The sequence below is a fragment of the Liolophura sinensis genome, chromosome 8 (genome assembly GCF_032854445.1).
Source record: "Liolophura sinensis isolate JHLJ2023 chromosome 8, CUHK_Ljap_v2, whole genome shotgun sequence".
NCBI lineage: Eukaryota > Metazoa > Mollusca > Polyplacophora > Chitonida > Chitonidae > Liolophura > Liolophura sinensis.
The window spans coordinates 33,230,704-33,256,368 of NC_088302.1; the positions used below are offsets into that span (position 1 = coordinate 33,230,704).

At 39.1% G+C, this 25,665-nt stretch overlaps 1 protein-coding gene across 1 annotated transcript; it reads left to right on the forward strand.

Moving 5' to 3' along the window:
- Positions 1-840: 840 nt before the first annotated feature.
- Positions 841-25,023, forward strand: LOC135473436 (acetylcholine receptor subunit delta-like). The gene is made up of 3 exons (XM_064753286.1): positions 841-1,034; positions 24,053-24,576; positions 24,773-25,023. The coding sequence occupies exons 1-3, from the start codon at positions 841-843 to the stop codon at positions 25,021-25,023; spliced, it is 969 nt and encodes a 322-aa protein (XP_064609356.1).
- Positions 25,024-25,665: the final 642 nt, after the last annotated feature.

Genomic DNA, 25,665 nt, shown 5'->3' on the forward strand with positions numbered 1-25,665 from the left:
CTGATAGCAAATTATCTTTCATACCCCATATTAAAATGCTCAAAGGTTAATGTACAAATCTATTCGTCGAAACAAATATTCGTATACAAGCCTTCAACCAAGATGGGCGTTTCAGCTCAATAATCACAAAGCCAATTCCCAAATCGACCTTTAAGAAAGGCTGTTGATATAATGAACGCCGTATATAGCACTGTCTAGCATTGTCCTGCGATCAATTTTATTAAGTTTATATTGGTCTTTTGTGAGGTCTAAATTGGACTTTAGGTCCATCATTTACGGTTCCACCAGGAAATTGTATCTAAATAAACTTGCAGCCAAAAGAAACTTTACGACTACGTGTGTTAAATTTAACCAGTCTATTCAGCAAACTAACACCAAATTAATGTAGGGAAACATTGTACGAAGCATATTCCCATGTGCGACAAGCGTCATATACGCCCACACGAATTTGTTTTGAGACAACGAAGAAAGTTGAAAACTTACGTGACCCATGGATGACCGCAACTGCACATGTAATGCGTGTATAAAAACGTTAAACACAGTGTGCACTGACTAAAAACCACCAAAGTAATGCCTCGATTGACTCCACAACAACACGAGAGGGCTCTGGGTATGGTATGCATGGGAGCCACCCATGCCCACATTGCAAAGGGCATTCGACTGCTCTCGTGTAACTGTGTCAAACTTGATGCAACGTTACAGACAGACAAGGCAGACATCGGACAGGCCAAGAGTAGACAGGCCTAGGGTAACTACGCTCAGAGAAGATGGCTACCTGCGCACCTTACACCTGAGGAACCGCTTTCACGGATGAAAGCCGCTTCTGCCTGTTTCGAGCCGATGGCAGACAGCCAGTTTACCGTCGAAGAGGGGAACGAACGACTGCATCATGCGCCCAAGAGGTGGTACCGTTTGGTGGCAGCAGTGATAGTGTGGGGTGGGATTTGTGGAGAGGAACGGACACCACTGGTCATCATCTACGGGAACCTAACACCTCAACATTACGTGGATGAAATTCTACGTCCTGTTGTCCTGTAATTCCCTCAGCAGCAGCCACGTGGTGTCCTGTACCAGCATGACAACGCCAGACCCCATACAGCTTGAGCTGCGCAAAACTTCCTGGACGCCAACGATGTCAACGTCTTGTCGTGATATGTACGTTCCCCAGATATGTCCCCCATAGAACATCTTTGGGATATCATGGGTCGTCGAGTAAGACAACGGCAACACCTTGCAGCCAACCGACAAGAACTGGCGTTCGCTCTCCAAGATGAATGGCAACGAATCCCACGTTATCTCATCAGATAACTGACTTTTTCTATGCGCCGGAGACTTTTTGCGTGCATTGAAGCAAGGGGTGGCCACACGCGATATTGATTGGTTTTGGTATTGACTGATTTTAAAAACAACCAACTTTTTGTATACTCTGCCCATTGTGAACCAAGATGGAATGGTTATTTTTCTACCCCTGGTCTGTTTGTTCACTTGTAAAATGATTTGATGGCTGCTCTGTCCGTTCTTACTCAAGACTTTCAATATCTAAAGTCATTGGTCTTTTCAATATATTAAACTTCAGTCATCCTGTCTTTGTAAAGTTTCTTTTGGCCGTCACTTTATGTTGGGACCTGTCCATGACAAAGGTTTGTGGCTCAGCGTTGTTGCCTTTAGAAGCTCACCCGTATGGAGTTTATAAGTTGCGGCTAACCAATCTTTAGTATAGAACAGACGTATACAATATACAGTCAATATGCTACATAGCTTAGAGCACATCCAACACGTCTTGCCTAGGGCTGTGATGTGTAAATATATGTAGATAAACATTCATGCTCAGTAATATATTTTGAAAGTTGAGGATATAGAATAAGAGGATATAGCTCGTGTGTCTTCCGGAGTTTCCTCCCTAGCTTCTTCCAAAATCTCAATAAATACCTGACCCACGTAAACATAAGAAATCAGGTACAAATCCTCTTATGATTCAGTTTTTGAGGGACAGCTAGTTCTAGACCAGTAATGTCTAATATATAACAGTTTACATCATTACAATGTTTTTGAGGCTTCTAAGCTATAGGCTTGGGAAAAGCATTATTAACGTGGGGTTAGTAGGGGTTCAAGCCATCCAGGCTACCTAGTCTGCTCAGTTGGAAATTTGGCCATTCTTCCTCTTATCACGCTCGAGAGACTTTTTTGACAGAGGTCTGGGCAAATGAATTCGATGTGTTTGATAGTGATGTTCGATAGATATATAGCTCCCATCCATAATCAGCAGATTTGTGTGCAAAAACTAGACTCTCGCTATTTAAAAATATACTTATATACAGTCAGTTGGAAAACGCCTTCAGCAGCCAAAATCAGGACTTGACTCAATATGATGATTTGGCCTAGCGTGTGGTGAGCAGTGGTTGTAAAGTAGACTTGACCCCATATATGAAACTCGGCCAAACTTCTGGAGTATCTTTATCTGTATAATTTTTGAGATATAACAAATATCAAACCAAATTACTGATAGTAATGAGCAGCACGTACATGTCCTGTTTAGATTAAATTGGATATGAATTAAGGTCCACGTTTTCCAACTTTCAGTGTTTTATTATGTTATTGTGAGAAACCACAGAAGCACAGACTATAGCAGAGCTGCTATAGCCTGCCATCAGTAGTGGTAATACAGAATGTTTAACCGTAAATAACTTCGCTCCACCATAGATGTTCACAATCTTTTATACACAATTCATATCTTAATAAGGTTACCATGCAACTTTTCTGATACAGCATTTAAGACATCAAATCCGCTTTGAGCAAAGATGCTGTAATCAATACTGTTAGATGTGCGACTTGCTTCAAAGGCGTTTAAGCTTTTGACACCTGTCCGGTGAGAAACAATATTATAACGGGGACAATTTGAAGACAACCCAAAAGCTTGGATTGGAGATATGTAACCTCAGGTAGACTGTAGAAGTAGGTCAGCGTTAGTTCTGTCTTCACACAGACAGCTCGAGCTAATATATAAGTAGACCTACATGCAGTATATGGCTGTCCTGGCTGGCTCAGCTTATCAAGTTACACACCCCATTATTGGGGATCAGTGGGCGAGGTTGTAATACCTGTTGAGTGGGGAGTTAATAATGCATGTAACCTCGCAGTTCATGGCTCCATATACACCTGGGTCCAGTTGTTCGAAAGTTTATCATGCATTAAGCCATGTTTTAAATTTTACCCAAACTCAGCAGCCAATGTGGTTGTCCAGAGCCAAAGTATAACAGCAGCAGACTTATATTTCATATTTAATATGCTGTCAAGCAACTGTTTGGGGGCTATGTACAAACTTGAAGACTTGGATTAAAGTTAAATCCGGTATTAGGTCTTAAAACAGTTTTGAACTACTGGTTCCTTGGTCTTAAAATTGTAACATAAACAGGGTTACGCGAACACCTATATATGGCTGTGACATTAAGCTTATGACATATACCATCAATCGGCTTAGCAAACAAGAACGATGGTATTCAGCGTAATCTGAATGGTGTTATAAGATACTGGCCATGAACCATATATTAGTAATCTTGATAAGTATAAATAGAGTGTACGTTTCATACTCAACCATAGCCTTCATACAGATATACATAGATTACATTCGGTTGGATATAAAGGGTCTTTAGATGCTATTTGTCCAAGACAATGCTTTATCATCTCGAGAGTAAACTTGGGAATGGAAAGGTAAATGGAATATATGAAGGAAAATCATTCTGATACAGCAATCTAGACATGAAAATAAACTACATATACTTAATACAACACGGGCAATATTTCAGCCATATCGTGAACATTTTTTAAAAAAGAGGCAGTGGATGGTTTTCAACATGAAACGTCAAAAATAGAACAAAAAAGACGAACGTATTAAAAGCCTGTTAAAAAGAACTTACCTTCGTTAAACCTCGAAGACCAAAACGTTTTGTTTATAATGTAGATAATCGTGTATATGTATATAGTTGATCCATTGAATAGCTTAGCATAATAAATAGACAAAGTAATTCCAAAGAAACTCATTTTGACGATCTCAATATTTTGGCTCTAAACAAGTCGTCACGAGGAGAATTGTGCCAACTGAGGCACGTTTTAGCTATGTGCACATGGACACAGTAGGCTCCAAGAAAGCACAAATAACAAACAATGTTTACTAAGCCTTCTAAAAGCTATTTTGGGTCTGTTGCTTTCTTTAGTATCTGGTAGCATGGTGGCCTGCACGACGCTTCCAAACAATACTAAGCGCACGTGGAGTTCGTTCTGAATATAGAGTATTTTAATATTGTTCACAACCGCAGTTTATGTGAAAAAAAAAAACACAAAGGAAAACGATGAAAATGTTATTCATAAAACTTCCTGTACGTGTTACTGTGTTTTTAAAAACATTTTTCTTTCAACATGTGGTCAATTTTTGAAAAACAAAAATGTTAAACTTCATTTGGATTGGACTGATCAGTGGCGCCAAGTGGTACACTTTGAGTGAGTGAGCGCTTGGAGTTTAACGTCGTACTCAACAATTTTTCACTCATATGACGACGAAGGAATCATTAGGGTGCATGTACGTGTAATGTGAAATAGAGTTCGCGCCAAAAAAAAAACTGACCTACTATTCAAGTGAACTTGTACCGCTAATAATTTACAAAATTAGTGAGTTGCACATCGGTGTGGATGATAGAAAGTCCTACAAAACTTCTGAAGTTTCTGCAAGGGAAAGTTTCTGCTGTAGTTGAGGAATATCGCGAACACACTTCATGTGCAGATGGTTTGAACGGTAAATCTGGCCTGAAATGAAAACTGTATGCGCCACGGAATGGAATCTGGTCATACAAAAAAATCACGAAGCAGACAATACAAGAAGACGACTCAGATGATTATTTTTGAATTTGATAATAAACTTTGGTTACAGTTTGCCTTTGATTATAAACTTTGATTACAGTTTGCCTTTGATAATAAACTGCAGATTAAAAATTGAACTTTTTCCGAGGGTTTAAGGACAGTAAATCGCATGTTCATATAAGTAGGTCAGCACTGCATGGGCATCCCCTTTTACAAAGACAGGGCTTTCCGAGCCAGAGGTCACCCAGTGCGAAAGTAGTTTGGCGCTTGCGATTGTTCAGAGAATGGTGATATGGGAAAATATCGTACGGTTCTGTATCAGGGGGATAACACGCATTGGTATAAGATAATAAACATTTATGGTGTTGGTTTGATGTCAGTGGGACAGATTTGGCAATGAACTTGTTTGTTTCCAATGTGCCAAGAAGGGTCATGAGAGCTTCGATTGCGAGAACTCTTTTAGGTGTTCAAATTGTAACGGACAATACCGTGCCCAAACATTTGACAGGTGAAACACCTAGATGGGTTTGGGATGTGTTGATCCACCCTGACACTGTAAGGGTCAATGAGTATAGATTGTGGCAATGCGATTTTATTGAAAGTAAATAGATATGTAGTAAGTTTCACCACATTGCCATTTCTCTTAATTGAAGAGAATCATTTGACCTTCGCGACGCTCTAAGTTGTCAGTTCGACGCAAATTTCGTCCTCCCGTGAGGTCATCCAAATCAGAATCATGTTGTTTTTATAGAGTTATAGAGTGAAATGAAAGATCTTAAATCTGCATTTAAAAATTGCACATGACACTGCGTGGGGTCCTCATTATGTTTATAATAAATGTCTGAACCATTTACAATCTAAGCCATTTGAGACTCTCGTGGATTTGTATTATCTGGGTTCTCAGACATACTGATCCACTTGATTACCGCCCCTTAGCTCTTACCAGCCGTATCTCTAAGACAATGGAGCGGATGATAAATGGTAGGCATGTTTGGTTCCTTAAATCAAACAATATTCTAATATACATTGTGGTTTTCCTTAAAGGTCAATCAACATTTGAATAGAAAGATATACACATGTACAGTTTTCTCGGTAAACTGTTTTAAAAACATGCCAGTTTTCGATTTTAATTTTGGCTCTTATATTTGTTTTAAACCAATCACCGCCTCGTGTTTTCAACTTGTTCTCCATCAACAATATGGCTAAAATATTGCCGATGATTCATAATGATTCATTCGTTCATTCAATCAACTTTTGTCGATTTAAAACTTTTATATGTAATGGTTTTATCAATAGTGAACATGTAGATTTTATATTTTCTGCATTTAAACTCCTCGGTATGCATTTTTTTGTTGCAAGAGGAAAATTTATTTAGACCCTGAGCTTAATGTTTATGGAGAATTAGTGATTCAGAAGAATGTTGGAGAAAATATAGTTTTGGGGGAGATATTTAATATGAAATTGTCTTTTATGCCCCACATAAGGATGCCTAAAACCAATATATACCGATCTAGCATGAGGTCTTTAATGGACTTCGGGACAATCATTTACGGTTCCGCAAGGAAATAGTATCTAAAATATTGAATCCAGGGTTTAAGTATTAGGCTTGGTGCCTTTAGAACCTTACTAGTAGATAGTTTATATGTCGAGCCTAACTAGCCTAAGGCACGTAATCGTCAGTTACTTTTGAATCACAATCTCTTCGCTTCTGATCTGTAACGCTCGTCATTTTCAAACTGTATCTAATACCGCTTAACCTGGGGCTAGGGTTCGTGAAGGCAACCATGCTCATCACATCTGCATGATGCCTTTACGATCAGTTGCAATCAATGCGCGACTGAGATGCCTTGTTTAATTGTTATTTGACCTGGAACTCATTCATGGACTACGAATTTCAACTTTGATATGGACTTCATGCCTGGAATATCCACTGTCTGCCCTGCATCATTGAAAACTGATGACCGCTTCTCCCTTGTGTGTTACCGGAATTATTTCCTATTTGTACAATTTTTTACATACCTTTGTCTTTGGGAGCTAGTGTTAAACGTTGTTTTGGAAATGGATCTTGCGATTATCGACTTGGAACGCCCTTTACGGACTACGAATGGTATACGAATATCGGACATGACGTTGATATTTACACTACATAAAAGTCAAAAATAATTTTTAAAAAATTTAAAACAGAAACCATTGGTATCTTAGTACTTACATTTTTTGCTAAAATCCCACATAGGAGTTTTTGTATTGATTTAAAAAGTATGTGGTGTGTTTATGACCTAGAATACAAACGCTGCTCTCCAACCATAACGCTTGCGTTGAACGGCTACTAACGGGATGTCGTGCTCAAGGGCATGAAATCGATTCACTGCAACAGGACTGGCCTCATGGCCCAGTTGTTCGAAACTGTAATACTAAGTGTAAGAGCTAATACTGTTATTAATTCATATTTTATATTTTAATTTTTAGCCAAACTCCGTAGTCAATGCAGTTCTCCAATGTCAAAATTTCACAGCGGCAGGTTTAGTTCATATTTACTACAATATTACACACTTTCTTTAGGCTAAACACAAACTTGAAAACTCGGGTTAAACTTAAATTTGGTATTAAGTCTTAAACCAGTTGTGAACAACAGGGACCTGGAAAATATTAATTCCATATCCCGCCGCCGGGGTCGAACATGACAGGATAAAGCCAAATTCCTTGTTTTCACAGGTGTATTTGTCTGAGCACTTAGTGAGACGCCATCATCGTTGGTATCTTACAAGACATGTTTTATACAATGTTAGCAACAATACAAATACTGAGCAACAATGCAAATGTTGAGCAACAATAGAAATATTGAAGGATGGGGTAAAAGAAATTGGAAGAAACCCAAAGCCCAGATATGTGAACCAAGACAAACCAGGGCAAACGGACCACAATCGAACTACGTCTTATTACATGACAGTAGACAGAAAGTTACGAGCACTGGAATCTCAAAGGCTAACCGAAAGATCTACTAAGCTGAATAGAAGATATCCAAACAAGATTCAAAACGTGGAGAAACTTCTTGAAAATCATAATTTGGTGTAATAAAGTTTACTTTTGGCCATTCAAGCTCTCTGGCCTGTTTCGAATTTTACGCCTAGTTAAATTATAGTTTAAATAAAGAATTCGATTTGCAAGTTCAATATATTTGGAAAGCGAGAGTTGGCTGAATGGGGCCGATGACTTAGGAACATCAAATTGTAATAAGATGATGCCACGACCTTTTCCAAGTATTTGTAAAGTACTGATTTATCTCCATGTAATGGAACCATTTCCTTAAACAGGCACAGGTAAATTTACATTACATGTGTGTATAGATTAAATGTGTATATACTGGCTGACCAGCACATCCAGATTGTAGCAAGGATCACATCGACGGCAGTTGGACGTTGGGGGAGTGAAGAAGCCTAGATTTGCGGGAAACTGGTTTTGAGGCAAATTGCTGGACAAGATTTACCGAATCCTGAAAGACAGACAGGTTATTGTCTGCTCACCCGCTTTTCTAATATCTCAACAGCTGACAGTGTCTGCCAAAGGCAGTGGGTATAATACGCTCTTCTTAGGCTCCAGTAACACTGAGTCTAGCTGCTTTTCCGGTTGAATTCAAAATGTTAGTGGGTTTGTTTTAGCGATGTAATATGTTCGGAACAACACTGTCACACTATGTATAGAATATGCAGTATGACAACGCTATTTCAGTCAAACCTAGATAGACTGTGTGTCAGTAATAATAGGTCTCTGCTTGGTTTAGCGATTTGAAAATATTAGCCCATATGGAACATCGCACCACATTTATAATCAAAAGTAGTAAATAATATTTTTAAAAAAAGTATTTCTCACCCAGCTTCCATTGAAATCATGGGTGCTTGTATAATAGTCATGCAGCTTAAATCCTCTGAACTTGAGTTTCAACCAGTTTACCCATGTATGTTTATGACAAAAAATACTAAAGTTAAACTCCAAACACAATGTTTACGTTAATACTCTATGAACAGGTTTTCACGCTGAAGGACGCTGTAATCGATTCACTGCAACAGAATTGTCCTCTGGAAAATATTAATTCCTCATCCACTCGACTGGGTCAAACATGACGAGATAAAAGCAAATGGCTCGTTTTCAGAGATGTATTTGTTTAAGCACTGGATGGCACGCCATCATCGACGATATCTTACAAGACATGCTTTGTCCGCAACAATACACATCCTGAAAGCTGTTGGTAAACTAAACTGGAAGAAACCCAAAGCACAGATGTGTGAACGAAAGCTTAAGAAAAAGAGTCGCTCATTCGATGACATTTAACAAACCAGGGCAAACAGACCGAGATCAAACTACGGCTTATTACATCTCAGTAGACAGAAAGGTTACAAGCAATGGAAATATCAAACAGTCACCGAAAAATCTGTCAAGCTGACCCAAAATATACCCAAACAAGATTTATGATGTCGAGGAAATTCTTTTTGGAAGTTAGACTTCGAAGAATGTCAGTAACAAGTTAAATGCATTTATGGAGTGAGAGCTGAATCAGGCCATTGATCTGGTTAGCAGCATCAACTTCTAAGATGAGGCAACGGCTTTTTCCACTCTTATGTACAGTACTGATGGAACTGCAATAGAACCATTTATATAAACATACACAGATATGTATTCATATTGTATCAGTGGTTTGCCTGTAGCGCCCCCGTGGAATGCTTATGGAACATCTTACTTTCCAACTGTCTGACCACAGAATGCAACATTGTTTTACACTGACAGTAGCTGTACGTTAGTGAAATAAAAAGCCTGGATTCTCAGAAAACTTTTGGGAAAAATCACCAGGTCAAGAGAACTGCAACCTAACAGACAGACAGGATATTGTCTGGTGTCTCAACAGCTGACAGCATGCCAAGGGAGTCGGTAGAATATGTCCTTTACACTGAGCTAGCTAACTTTTACTTCGAAGAATGTCAGTAACAAGTTAAATGCATTAGGAAAGCGAGATTTGACAACATCGTTGACGTGTTTACCTCTTTGGCAACATTAAATTCTGCAGAAGAAGATGGTGGATCGCCCTTATCGCAGTGTTACTTGGGCTGCCTAAAGACGATCAATTTTCTTAAAACATGTACAGATATATACCTGTATGGTATAAGTGGTTTGCCTGTAACCACCTGTGAAATGGTTTTGGAACATCGAATATTCCAATTGGTTGCTCAGCATATGCGCAGACTGCAGTAATAATTTGACCCTAATGATAATTGAGTATTAGTGGAGCAGTAGTAATATGATAGCGGTCGTAGAGTGCTACTGTTTGTGAGTTCTTATGTGCTGAAAATATTGATTTATTACTGTTTTCATCCAATCAATAAACAAACTAAAAATGGAAAACATAACATTTATAAAGCCGAATTTACTTCCACCTAACCACTTCCAGACGCGATTACGAATTTTGGGCTTGTTTTCAAAATCTACTGCAAAAATAAGTCGACAGCCAAATATTTCTTAATTGAACACGCTATACAAACTTCCTAGTCGGCAAACTGAGTTGGCTGTGTAGGCTTACGTATCAGAGCTTTTGTAAACCGGATCCCAGTATCTCGGTCGTGCTGGCTGTGCTGTCATTAACGTGGAATTAACGGTCTTATTTTGCACCTGGACTAATTGTCATCCTGCTATACATGAAATATCACAGACCTTGAGGCCACAGGTGACACATACACTGTAAGTAAATGGAGTATCAAATCGAATAAGGGAAGCGCTGTATCATTATGAGGTACATAAGTTTTTAACATATTCAAAACTGAATTCTTTTAGATGAGAAAATTTTTGGTTTAAAGCTGTCCTTATCACCACGGGGCTGTACGGTACTAAAACATGTTTCTATTAGTCTATTAACCAGTTGAATAAATCATTCTTTCAAAGTTGATTTTTGTAAATAAATTCACAATTTTTTTAACGTAACAGGATAAATGACAGTTTCTTACCTTTACTCTTAGTTTATACTTTACTTATAAGAGTAATGTAAAAGCATGAGGATTTGCATAACTTACTGTTTGCTGCTTAGTCTCCATAAATAGGCCTATTTGTTGAAACGACTAATATATGCAACCATCTAATAAACATGCCGTTGAAACTATTTCTCTGCTGCAATAAACAAGGGCCTATCTTCAGGTGCACTAACTTTGCAGAAGCGTGTCTATATGACAGCGTAATTTCATCAGAAGAAGTAATATCACAACAGAACATGGGAAACGCATTGGTTCTACCTGTAGTTACATCACTCATCACATACATTATGATACATAAATCTCAACCTCGCATTAATTGGTGTATATAATTACATAGGCCTATGCATGTCACGTTTTTATTTCAGACACCATGTCTACAGATTCAGCAAGTAAAGATGAAGTTGATTATAAGTCTAAGATATTAACATCTGCTTTAGTTATACATGATTAAGTTGTTTCCGATTTGATAATGCCCCTTTTCCGCGGTCAGCTAAAACATTTATTTCGCCACAGTTTATTGGGTCGCTAACCAGTCTAGAATTCAGATGACCGGCTGCAGCTTTGAAGCGAGGGTTTCCTCCGGGATATGTTCGGTTTCCTCCATGCATAAGCCTGACGGCTGTTGTAAAAGTAAACATTCATTGAGTATAGGGTGTTAAACTGATCAATCAAGCTAAACAACAAACCATTTAGTAAACAACCCAGATTTTCCCCTCCTCATACTATGTATTTACTGAGTGTTTGGAAAAATAACCCTTTTTAATTTAGGCAAATGATCTCAAAATTCAGCAAATGTTGCTACACGTATGTCTTGGTATACAATTTGAAATATTATTCATTTATATTATATTTATTGTATAATTTCTGCCCATCTAGTTTCCAAAGGGACGTATGGGACCGGTGTTCACGACTTAGTACAGGGAGACATGGCTGTGACTGATACGGTAGTACGGGAAAGCCTGGCCACAACTGACAAAGTAGGTTGGTCTACGCCAGAAATGCAGAAGGCAGACAAAATGACAGACAGACAGATATAATATTACTGGCGTTCCATTCATTGAGCAGACGAAATGATTGTACCATAATTAACTATTATCACACGTTAGATTAAAAGTCATTGGTTTGACTTATACGTCACTGCCTATTTGCACTGCCTAAAAAAATCCAAAAGAAAAAATATCATAAATATAATTTTGAAATCAGCTGTTGATTGACCCGATTTTATTTGCTACTAAATTCACATTTTAAAATAATTTCTGCCGTCAGCCAGTATGTTCCAAGGCAGAGGACTGCATCCCTTATAGAAAGTACACAGCCAGTACTGATGTTGCCCGATTAACTCGAGCAGTGGGGGAAAGCGCCATGTTAGCCTTTCTGTTTATGGGTTGGATGATCAACACCCGAGGCTTTTACTGTATTTGTACAACAGCATAATTGTGCAGCATGAAATGTCTCGGTCGCTGTTGAGAATGATTTATTCGGTTCAAGTTACATATTCTCATATATCTGATCTCATATTCTCAGGTATATCAGCATGATTTCTAGCCCATACAGATGTTTTATCGTCTTTATCTTGGAAGACGTGAAGACGAGCTAAAATATTTCATTTGGATTAGTTCTGATTACAGTGATGAGCGATGAGTTTTGTAGCAGATAGAAACTCACTACTAATGAATCTTAACTCATGTTTTTGTTGGTTAATCATGATCGAAAGAAACACAAAGCAAGGAAAATAAAGATAGGTGAATGTTTGAAGTAAACACTGCAGTTTTCTATTATATTTTTCAACCCTCTGGACGCCATTCTTCTCACAGAGGCCCAGCTATTTTCTTGTCTTTCCCATGCAGGTAATGTAAAGTTGTAACTAATATATCTACCATTTATTCGGGTTTGTACGCATGTGCTGAAGTATATAGATACAATGGCAGCGGTGGTAGCAGTTGCGATACCACTACTGTATAAAATGACCACAGAGTGGAGGGTAAACACCAGAGCAGCGACGATAGTGTGATTGAGGGCATAAACGTTGACACGTCACCGGTGAAATCCGGTCTTTTGTCAGTTTACATAATTTACGGTTTTATTCTGATAATGTAAAGGTAAATATAAATACCAGAACCACACCTGCTAGTAATGATAGTAATGGTTGAAACAGCTAGCTGCAATGGCGGCTGTAGGGAGAGAGATGCTAGTTATATTAGTATGACTAGTAGTAACAGTATTTTTACGTAACGGTAGCAGTAGTAGTGGCCATGATGCTATATTTGTACGTGTGGTAATGATTGTGGTAGCAGTAGCAGTAATGGTCACGGTAATACTAGTAGCAGTAGTGCCAGCTGTAATAGAACTAATATGGTTAGTGGTAGCATTAATATTAGTACTAGTATTAGAAGTAATGGGAGTAGTGCCAGGGGCAGTAGCAGTCTTTGTTATTTTTGTTGTGGCGTTTTGTGCTTAAAAGATCTATTATAGGCATGGAATATAGGCCTACACTGAAACCAACCTGTTGTCATCCAGGCAAAACAACAGAAGCGTCCCGTTATTCTCGATGGACAGCAGATTTGAAGAGTTGGCACCAATTATGATAACTCATATTTCTCATGCAATATCAGTATGACGTTTATTTTTTGTACTGGGAACTAAGAGGCAGAACAACCCGTTTGGCAACGGTCTTTGGTTAGCCAACAGCCTTCCACACCGTCTACAACGTAAATCATGATTTGTCAGCCGTGATCATTCCGTGGTATGTCACTATACTTATGCATATCGTGACAACAGACACAAAGTCCATTTGCGCCTATATTTAGGCCATGGATTGACAATAGTACAGCTGTACATATTTTGGCGAAATATATCAGCACTTTGTAAAAATTACGTGGGATAGTTTTAAAGCTCCGAATTGTTTTACAATCTGTTTGTATTATATAGGCGCATCACAACTGTACCTTGCATCAATTTTAATAGAGTGAAAATTATCAACGCATTTAACCATATTTGTATGTTTAATAATAATAAAGGTACAGGTATTCATTGCGAATATTGTTGGACATTTTAGAAAACCCTGCCCACGGTTTGCATTGCTGGTATGTCGTCCTTGGGCGAAGATGGGACAGATCAACGATTTACAAGTAACTTTTTGTCCATAAGATATAGGACATATTATTGTCTTTTTTATGAATACTGTCACTAGTGCATGCGGCTTAAAAAATTGCGTTGGACCCTTTAACTGGAGGGTATAACTATGTATACGCTTTAGAAGATACAAATAACCATCAAAGAAACAATTTATAATAAAACAACTTTAAGGATTCAGTCACCCTCTCAAGGTGTTTAAAGCAACACCCCGAAATCCAATATATTCCATTGTTTTCGTTTTATAAGAATGTGTATTAACCGAAATCTCTGATTACGATATTTTCAATCAATATTTGTTTTCATTTAAAATTTTATACAAATACTGAACTGACCGAGAAAATAATCGTGACAGCTGAATAATGGAAGCAATTTGTCTGGCAGATTTATGCCATACCCACGCCAGTGATTACTTGGGCAGGCCAAAGTACTATATTTGCTTATCTATTTAACTGATGTGTATTTTCCACCGTACTCGTGAAGACGCCGGTCAGCATTCGGATAAAACGTAACCCGGACATAGCCCAAAGGAATCCCACGACCGCCCGCAGGTTGCTGACAGATATGTTAATCGAATGCAACTTTTGTATACTGATTGATATAGTTTCTTTTGGCATGAACCTAGCAGTATTAACTAAATTTCCATCGTGCTTGTCATACACCTCCACAAGTATGAAGAACTGTTAGTGTGAATGCATGTCGTGTTGTTTTCACAACTATCATTATGGGTTTACCTTCATACCTGTTTGGCTTCAGAGCTTACAATAAGAAGTATCGGCATAAGGCTATGATCACGTGGGATTTTCTCACATCATATGGTTTCTCATGCCCCGCCCTGAAAGATTAAATTATGACAGTTAAGTTTGTGTGTGTGTGCGTATGTACGATTGGTGTGTGCGTGGAAAAGAGTGATGGGTACGTCCATGTGTGCGTGTGTGCGAAAGTGTGTACGACCGACATACGTACGTACGGATGTGTGTAATTGATACAGTTGTATGTTTGTGCGAGAGAGTGAATAACAGTGATATGTGTGTAAGCGTGTGTGTGTGTGAGTGTGTGACTTTGCGTGCGTGTGTGCACAGGTGTGTGTGACAGATATTTGCACGTACGATTGATATTTGTGCATGCCATTGGTATGTGTGCAATGCGATTGGCATGTGTGCGTACGAATGGTATGTGTGCGTGCGATTGGTACGTGTGCGTGCGATTGACATGTGTACGACTGAAACGAGTAAGTGTAAGTGCGGGTCGTGTATGTGTGCGATTGATCTATGTGTGTTGACTCAACAAATGCTCCCATCTCTCATCGATCTGGTGGACAGCAGCCAGGGTTTCACCAAATGCTCTCATCTCTCATTGGACCGGTGGACAGCAGCCAGAGTATCACCAAATGCTCTCACCTCTCATTGGACCGGTGGACAGTAGCAAGAGTATTAGCAAATGGTCCCATCTCCGATTGAACTGGTAGACAGCAGTCAGAGTATCACCAAACGCTCTCATCTCTCATTGTACTCATGGACAGCGGCCAGAGTATCACCAAAATGTTCTCATCTCAGACTGTACTGGTGGACAGCAACCAGAGTATTATTAAATGCTCCCATGTCCGATTGTACTGGTGGAGAGCAGCCAAAGTATCACCTAATGCTTCCATCATTATTGTTGTGGTGGAAAGCAGCCCAGACTATCACCGAATGCTCTCATCTCACATTGAACTGGTGGATAGCAGCCGAGTATCACCAAATGCTCCAATCATTATTGTTGTGGTGGAAAGCAGCCAGGCTATCACCAAATGCTCTCATTTCACATTGAACTGGTGGACAGCAGCCGGAGTATCGCCAAATGCTCCCATTATTATTGTTCTGGGTGGACATCAGCCAGACTATCACCAAATTCTCCCATTATAATGGTTCTGGTGGATAACAGCCAAAGTATCACCAAAATGTTCCCATTATTATTGTACTGGTGGACAGCAGGCCAGATAGCATCACTGAATGCTCCCATCTCTAAGTATACTTGTGGACAGCAGCCAGAGTATCACCAAATGCTCCTTTATATCATTGCACTGATGGACAGCAGCCAGAGCATCACCAAATGCTCCTTTATATCATTGCACTGGTGGACAGCAGCCAGAGCGTCACCAGTTGCTCCTTTATATCATTGTACTGGTGGACAGCCGCCAGAGCAGCACCAAATGCTCCTTTATATCAGTGCACTGATGGACAGCAGCCAGAGCGTCACCAATTGCTCCTTTATATCATTGCACTGGTGGACAGCAGCCAGAGTGTCACCAAATGCTTATAGCACTGAGGGACAGCAGCAAGAACATCACCCAATATCACCAAATGATATGGAGGCATTTGTGTAAATGTGTTGGGGAACGTGTGTGATGAATGAGTCTGTGTATGCGTGTGTATGTTTTTGGAATGGATGAGTATTTTTTTAACAATTACATTACATTACATTACTAGCAGCACTGTATTTCTCTGTTGAGAGTGAAAGTTATTCGCGTTATGGACATAATGCCAAAGAGTAACATAACACAGAAAATTTACCACCGTTAGCTGTTGGTCTTCAAGACGAGTTTCACGGTTTGACTGTACAAAAAGGTACCGAAGAAGTCACGTCATGAAAAGAAATATTACTTCATCAAATAAATGTTTTTGTATTTTACTTTTACGTAATTTCGTGAACTGTGATATTTTCAGCCGTTCTTAGGAAATTAAATTACACCAATGGACGTTACCTACGCACCGAAATTTGAGAATGAAATCTGTCTGTCGAAAATCTGTCTGAGGTCAGTTAAATTTCAGCACCTGGTAAATCGTTAGAGGAAGGGAGAGAAATCTTGTGCTAAAGGGACAAAACTTTTGTAGTACTTTTACAAGAGGTGCCACTGTACGTGCTAAGGAGAACAGATTCTTAATCTACCCCGAATACTTCATCAAATGTTTCCTGTCCTGCAATGTTGATAAAATAAAGTTGAGATATTTGCTTATTACACAGAGCAAAAAGTAAAAAGAATAAACGGTGCGCGACTGTGGCTTAACGCTGTGGCAATAAAGGTAAAATTTACTCAGAAAGAATTCAATCTCAAGCTTTAATAGTTTCAAATACCAAAAAGCATATGATGCCGTTAGAGGAAACTCTCAATGGAAATGTCCCCTCAATGACATTTTCTAATTTTCGTATTAAATATATTTTATTTATTTATTCATTTGGTGTTTTACAGTGTGTTTAAGAATATTTCACTTGAGAATTCCCGGAAGAGCCCGGAAGAAACTCACGACTATCCGCAGGTTGCTGACTGACTTTCCCATGACTCGGTCGGAGAGGAGGTCAGCATCAACTGTACTTGAACTCACAGCGACCACATTGGTGTGAGGTTCCTGGGTCATTGCGCCGTGCTGGCGTGCAGAAAGCCCTCTGCCACGGAGGCCCCCGTATGTCTTGATGTATTAAATATATTGCGATAAATGTGAAACCCATTTTATTCTTCATGGTATTGTGGATGTCAACAGGATACTTCCTATACATAGATGTGTATATTGAAAAAGATTAATAGCTACCCTATCACACCTAACACGCGACTAAAAGGCAGGCCAGCTGACAGACTGACGGACACGGTAAGCAAATTATAGAGTTATCAGTTGCAGCTAAAAATCGAAAATGTAGCTATGATACTGTGAACTATCCTCTCTTGAACAACAATGTATCTCCTGATGTCTGGTTACCACAAATGCATCGTGTCCGATTTTAAAGAACTTCTTGTAGTGACAAATGGGAATTCGTCCTCGGGTGCATGCTCAGCAGTGAGGTTAATTGTTCGACTGACTTACTTGAGTCAGAATAAAACTGAGAGACAAGATGCCTGTGAAAAATTAGAGAGATGTGAGTTTTTATTTTATCGGAAGAAAATGTAAGGTTTGTGGAGAAATTCATAGAAAATAAAAGATTACATGAACAAAAATTTTAAGCGTATATATAATATTATATAACTTGGAGTTATCATATCTTTATAGATGGGAAAATAATAATATAGCCTGTCGCTAAGGCCATTGGAGCTACACATTCATTGTAATAACTCAGTATTTTTAATCCTTTGTGCCCCACGGTACAGCATGCATTCCAGCCGACACAGGATATCAGGAGTTCTAATGCCAACAGTGGTTGCACATTTTTAGTGGTTAACATGAATTATGGAGAAAATCATTAGAACACACAAAGTACAAGATTTGTTTGCTAACATTTTATACAGCTATATATATCAGATAAGTTTCCGAATATAGTGAGTATGCACGGATGATGGCCTATATATGTATACCTCCACTCAAAGCTCAACGCAGCCAAAAGTCTTTATGTGGTGTCCACGTTGTCGATCCGATTTGACGTGCCACGTCTTAGGTGCCAGAATATCGTAAAATTTCTTTGAGGGATAAGCACCTACCGGTACATGTACAGGTGTTTATGGTTTTGCCCTCCTAACAAGTGTTCCAACAAGGCCCAGTAATAAAATAACGATACAATTCATAAGACAAAACGATATTTCAAAAACGAAGTTCTATACTTCTGACGGGGAGGGAAATTAGATCATGTTTTTAGAAATTGTTCAGCAGTGAGATTAATTGTTCGACTTACTTACTTGAGTGAGAATAAAATTGAGAGACAAGATGCCTGTGAAAAATTAGAGCGATGTGAGTTTTTATTTTATCGGAAGAAAATGTAAGGTTTGTGGGGAAATTCATAGAAAATAAAAGATTACATGAACAAAAATTTTCCGCGTATATATAATATTATATAACTTGGAGTTATCATATCTTTATAAAAGGAAAAATGGAAAAAAGATGAACACTGATTGGACTTTTTATAAACGAATATTTTAGCTGGCTGTACTGTACTTCACTGGTTATTCCCTAGAGGATTTTTAGTAGACAACCTGATAATACACCTGAACGACAGTGGGGCGGGGGTGGTGGGTGGTTCCCATCTCTTTGCAATGAGTTCTTTCACAAAGTCAAACGAAAAAATCTGGTATAGCTTTCTGAATCAGGTTGTATGTCCATATAACAACTGTCTTTCATCATTTTTACGGTGGTATTTGGTCATGGCAACATCAGTGAGGTCAACGTGTATTGCCTTAGTTTTCCTCACTTCAGTATTTACTCTGCATCACTATTGAATAGGTCGAGTTTACTGAGCACTTCAAACACGTCCCATTTACCAACAGATCATATGCGCTCTCCAGTTTCTCGAAATTATGCAAACCGCTAAGACCGCCAATAAAGCCAAACCTTTCAAGTTTATCCTAATCTTAAATATTTGGTCTAGTGAACAGAATTAGTCATCACAAATATGCCATTCTGCTGTGGTTTAAAGTATTGGGCATCTTGTTTGAGTTCCACTAGAGAATTTTACCCAGGAACTTTGTCCTGAAAACAATACCATCTAATGACAACCCACATGGATGTACAGCATACACATATTTGCATTGAAGGGCAGAATGGCACAAGAGTTTTGAATGTGCAAGTTCAAATATTGTAGATTGAAATATTCCAAAATATTGGCCTTAATTAGGTCACTGTTTAAGATAACATGTGGAGTGCGTCAATTAATAAGGTTCTTGCTCTGGATATAAATGAGGGCAAAGGATGAAAACATTTCACTCTGTTTTATCTCCGAAGTGAACCCTACGGCAGGACATTGGTTAGGTTGAGGATGATATTAAGCTGTTTGGGCTTGCCTACTACACGATGGATATGTTCTTAATAGTTTCATTTCAAATCATATTTCAAGGTACGTATATTTTTTAACATTACTTTTAATTACTTTTTCCTAAGTTTTCCGAAGACACCAGCCATTAATTGCAGCTTAAAATCGTACCCATGAACATTAATGGCACTATGCTCTGTAAGTATTCACTAGTCTCTACTTCCGGATAACTCGGGGCAGAGGTCAAATAAGCACAGTACAGTTTTAATATCACTACGGTGTTTATGTGTCGAACAGTTACATTAAGATCGTAACTGATATGTCTTGATACTCTATCTTGCCTTATACCATGAAAGTTCTTATACAAAATATCGACCATTTCAATACTTTACTCATAAAGCACTGTAGACTATGTGCTGCATTTGACACACATGGTTCTTACACACGTATGTCTTTCTGAAGACCGGCCCGGATAGCACAGTTGGTAGAGCGTCCGCTTCGGGACCGGTAGATCCAGGATCAATCCTTGATCGAGTCAAACCTAAGACTTTAAAAGAGGAAGTTGTAACTTCCTCGCTTGGCGTTCAGCATGAAGGGGATAGTGCTACGACTCGTTGACCCGTATCAGTATAATGGCTCGGGCGGGGCGGCTTACTTGCCTTCGGTAAGTCGTCTCAGTGATGCAGCACTAAATAAAAGAGCGGTGGAAATCCGTCCTGCAACAAGGAGGCACATTACACGTGCATGCACCCTAATGATTCCTTCGTCGTCATATGACTGAAAAATTGTTGAGTACGACGTTAAACCCAAAGCACTCACTCACTCACTCTTTCTGAAAACTGCTGACGACGTCCAGGTAATTTTTCCTTTACAACTACATTTATGTATTTTTTCAATAGATTGTATTGTTAATTTCATTAATAAAACTGATCTTTAGGAATTTGACGTTGGATTTTGTTTCACGGGCTGACAGCTTGAACTGTGATTTTGATACTTCTCATGTTATTACCCACATTGGCATGACCTAGAATACCTTGGTATCCTTAATTTTGTTATATAGTAATCTGGATCAGTGCTTCATTACGCGTTCACATAAGTATACATCATTGAATACATTGGCTCTACACGTTGTATTTAATCTTCTTTATATAGTATCAATCATTCGACTCCAAAAGAATTCTAGCCAGATAAACATTAAGCCAAGTATGGAAATCTCAATTCCTGTCGTCATTCGGTAAATTAATATCCACGGTCAAATTCAAAAACACCACAGACATTGGTGCGTTACAATCTCTAATAATATATATGTATACACGTTACACGGAAGATTTCACCTGGAAGCAAAAGTAGTCAGTAGTTTCCATGCAGTGATGTTGGAAGGACATACGTGAGTGATGTCAAGTGCGTCAAGTCCATTAGTCCTCATCATAAGTACGCTCAAGAAAGGCAATCTGATCGTGGTAGACATGTGATACGGAAACCACAACTTCTCATTATTGCCATCTATCTGGTATTGTTGTTACTTCTAGCTCAAAATAACTTACAATCCTTAAATTTATATTAACTCTCAAGCCAGTTACCTCTAGCCGAAAATGGTCTATGATGGAGCATATAGCTGTCCCTGAGTAAACGGGTGGGTTTCTCTTAACCATTCTGGGCAGTTTTGAAACCATTACCTTAACGTTTCGCTTGATAAGTGTTATACATTTGTCCAGTTTAATGTGTCATATTTAGTTATAGGTCTCCCTCTTCCACATTGAAACTTATATTGCATGTCATACTATTGGCCTGCAAACTGCGAGTGGTCATAAGATTAACCGAGGTTCTGATCTGTTTTCTCTCAATTTAATGCTTGCCGCCGTCGTAAATGTGAAATATTCATGAGTGCAATGTACAGCTCCAGTCAAATACATAAATATTGTGGGTTATTGTACCTTAGATGGTAAAACTGACTTCTAATTTTTGTGTATCGTTGGACTTGTTAAAATCGTATAATTAAATACCCCATAGTGTCTCGACAGTCCTTGGCTCCGAAGACAACAATCATTACACATGTGTCCCTGTTTATGATAGCTGTAACATGTGCGGACGTGGGGTCACCAGAGAAACTGTTGATCGACAAGCTAATGACCAACTACTCCCCGTCGGCCCGACCTGTCCAGGACCCAAGCATCGCCGTACAAGTTAACCTCACCTTTATGTTATATACACTGGATGCCATAGTAAGTATTGTGACCCAGTGAATGTATAGATGGTGGGCAGTTATACTGTAAAGTGCGGCGCGGGATTTTGACACACCCTGGATGTAACATCATTCAAAATCAACGCAGGATATGTCAGGTATACTTGTTTAGGTGGTGTAATTTAATCGGACACGCCGATGTTTTCCTTCCATAAACCTGACTATTGCCTTATAAATGAAAAATACAGATTAATATAAATCTTGACCGAACTCGGTCAACTTCTGACCAAATTAGAAAAGCTGTCCTTCCCAGATTGGTATAATCTCAGTAAATTTCCTGTACATTGCACTTCCTCACCAAATATCATCACTAGACATCTGTTAAACCTGTGAACACTTGCTTGTTTTGCTCACCGAGGATGAGAAATCACAGACCATTACAGTGAAAGGAATATTAAGAATGGTATGTGAACATTTACGTTACCTTTTGTCTGGCATTAAACGAAATATACCGAAGCACAAGGGACATAGTTGATAGAATGCCGTTACAAATGTACCACATTTTTGTGGTTGAAGGTGTGGTGTGCAAATCAATGCGTGACATGTAGGAAAGTTGGTGAACAACTTCCAAAGGTCGGCTGTTTCCCAAATGTAATTCGGTTTCCTCCAGCAACATAATTGACAGCCATCGTCTAAGTGAAAATTCTGAGTATGGCGTTAATCAACAAAAAAAAACTAAATGAATAAACAAAATAGCACTGTATTAAATGAACAGTTTTATTATTAGAACTATTGCTGAGGCAACATTATTGAATGTTTGAAAGATGTATAATAGGGGTATACCTGATAGAATATATATATTCTCGGTATGCTGCACACTATGATAGCTATCACGAATACGCTATCGCTGGATCGTTCCATTAAGGTGTTACTGTAGTTGCAGTCGATCAACTCATGGCCGACTAATCCAGCTCCCGACAGTTCCGTTGCAGTGATGAGCTAGGATGTTTCTCGGGTATGAAGGTTGGAGAATTTCGCATGGATCAGGTCGGTTTGCCTGTCAAATGTTATTGAGTACCAACGAATGTTATGCTATTTTTCTCTAGGCGCCCTGACCTGGTGATTAAGATTCTATTCAATCTCAGCCCCGTTTTCGGCGTGTAAATTTTGGATGTGTAGACTGCTCGAGTTAAATCAATATGACATAAGCTACATGGGGGAAAATTTGCCAGTGACTCGCCAAAGGTTGATGGTTTACTCCAGCCACACCGGCTTCCTAGCTTCACCTATATAACTGGCCATCGTTGTATAAATAAAAACAAAAAGCTTGCGCCTAATAATAAAATAATAAATCAAATACATTTCTCTAATAAGAAATGGAAGGATGACTTCCTGACTTGGAACAAGACAGCCCATTCTGGAATGGAGCGTATAATTCTGGACCAGAAGCTTGTCTGACGCCCGGATATTGTCGTCTATAATGGGTAAGTAATGAGTGCCGGTGTATTTTATTGGAACTTTAACAGAATATATATATATATATATATATATATATATATATATATATATATATATATATATATATATATATATATATATATATATATATATATATATATATATATATATATATATATATTTTGTTAAATAGAATAAAATCTTCGTCCATCATGTATGATTGCCACGTAATGTATTCCCTGCATGGAAAGAATCTGAAACAATGCGTGTCAAGACATCAATTACTACATGATGGTCGCTGCTTCGGTCTAGCTAGCTTTATTGTGCTTTGCATCGTTCGCGTGTGAATACTTCTGACCCGACCGGTTGTTTGTTTAGGTTCAATGTCGCGATCAGTACTTAGCGGGTGTCTTCTTCAACAGACGAACAGTTTTACTGCATATACTATGTCAGCGACACCAGACCTAGGTTCCACCCAGCTACAGTACTCAGACACAGGGCCAACAAGTGTTTGACCTATTCACTTTCAACAATACGCCTATGGCCTTAGTTCTGATCCTTTTCTGGATTGCATGTCAGGTTAATCACAATCAGTCACCTTTCTTCAAAAACCACCCCCTGGTTCCTTTATATTAAAGCAGTTCACCAGGCAAAACCATACAATTTTTGTCACTGAACTATTCATGCAAGATTTGGTTGTTGGTTTTTACAGTGTGGGTTCCATAAACACTCCTGTACAGACTGAACAGAATAAAATTATTGTGAACGACGACGGCGCCATCGAGTGGGACGCAGAGGGAACCTTTCGCGTCTCATGCCCGGTGGAGATGGTGCGATTTCCCTTTGACGAGCAGTCCTGTCCAATTAACATCAGCAACAACAAGTACACCATCAGAGAGGTTAACCCGACTATCCAGAACTATAGCACCTCAGGCGTGGTCTTTAACAACGGTCAGTGGAAAATCTTGGACCTCTTCGTCACTAACTGGTACGATGATGACGGCTATAAGTACATGGGCTTCCACATCCGCACCAGGCGACGTCCCAGCTTCTACGTGATGAATATGGTGCTGCCGAGCCTGGTGTTGACGGTGCTAGGTAACTGTCTCTACCTGATCCCTCCGCACATCAGTGACCGCGTGGCTGTGGGCACCACCCTTGTCCTGGCCTACACTGTCTTCATGATCCAGGTCACCGATGGCATTCCCGGATCTTTCCGAAACGTTCCCTACATCAGTGAGTATAGCAATCGACACTGGGACGGTACAGTTCAAGTTCTTTAACATTTAGAGATTGTGATAAATGACAACGCCAAGCCTTTCTAAATGTCATAAGTCCACTACAACGTTTCTTTGATTCTTTACTGACAGCAGTTCTCAATCCACTGTCTAATCAATAACCATATCAACGTACGTATCATCTTTTTTTCCAGCCATTTTCTTTCTAGTCGCTATGGTAATGTCGGCCTTGGTTGTGGTAATCTCGATCCTCGTGCTCAGGCTCTCTCAACCAATCGTCTCAGGGACAACGGCCACGTTACCCATTAAAGAGAAACTGGAGTTATACTGGAAACAGGCGTCCAGGGCAAAGCTTGTTCACAGAGTCGATGTCACTTTCTTTCTCCTTCACTTAACTGTTCTTCTTGGACTTTGTTCTACTGTAGTATTCTTTGCGCTAGAATAGTGTGATGTACATGGTTATACGGCATGTGACATGAAACCCCACGGAAAATTCCGTCACACCCATTTTCTGATAACATTGTACAACTGGAAAAATTTTTATTAACATCACATTTTGCAGTTATGGTTGACAAATATCTGTTTCGTCGCTTAAAATAAAACAAAACGAAGTAAAATCCAATAAGCTAATCATTATTAGCCTATATTTAACATCCGTACCGTCACATTGTTACAAGATGAGCAACCAATGGCGTAATCAATCTGATATATTACACTATTGTTACTGATTACTTAGTTTGTGCTCATTATGGAATAAAATTTATTTACCTCTATGCTAATGTATGGGTGTAAACAAAATTTAACCTATAGATAGCATCTGTAGAATTTAGACCCAGGCTCGGTTGTCCCTGGATTAGTGATCTTAGGTATTGGTTGTCCATGTAGATCAAAAAGTTGACTAGCTAAATCTGGTGTTCGAATCCACTTGCCACTGATTTTGGATTTAAGTCAGGGTATTGCAAGGAACCTGGTGAAGGACGGTGATTTCCTTCGGGCTGTGCCTTGATTACCGCCCCAACCTTCCTTTTTTGCATCCCCCGCAGTACGTTTCTACGCACGAATCATACAGATATTCATGATTTCACGT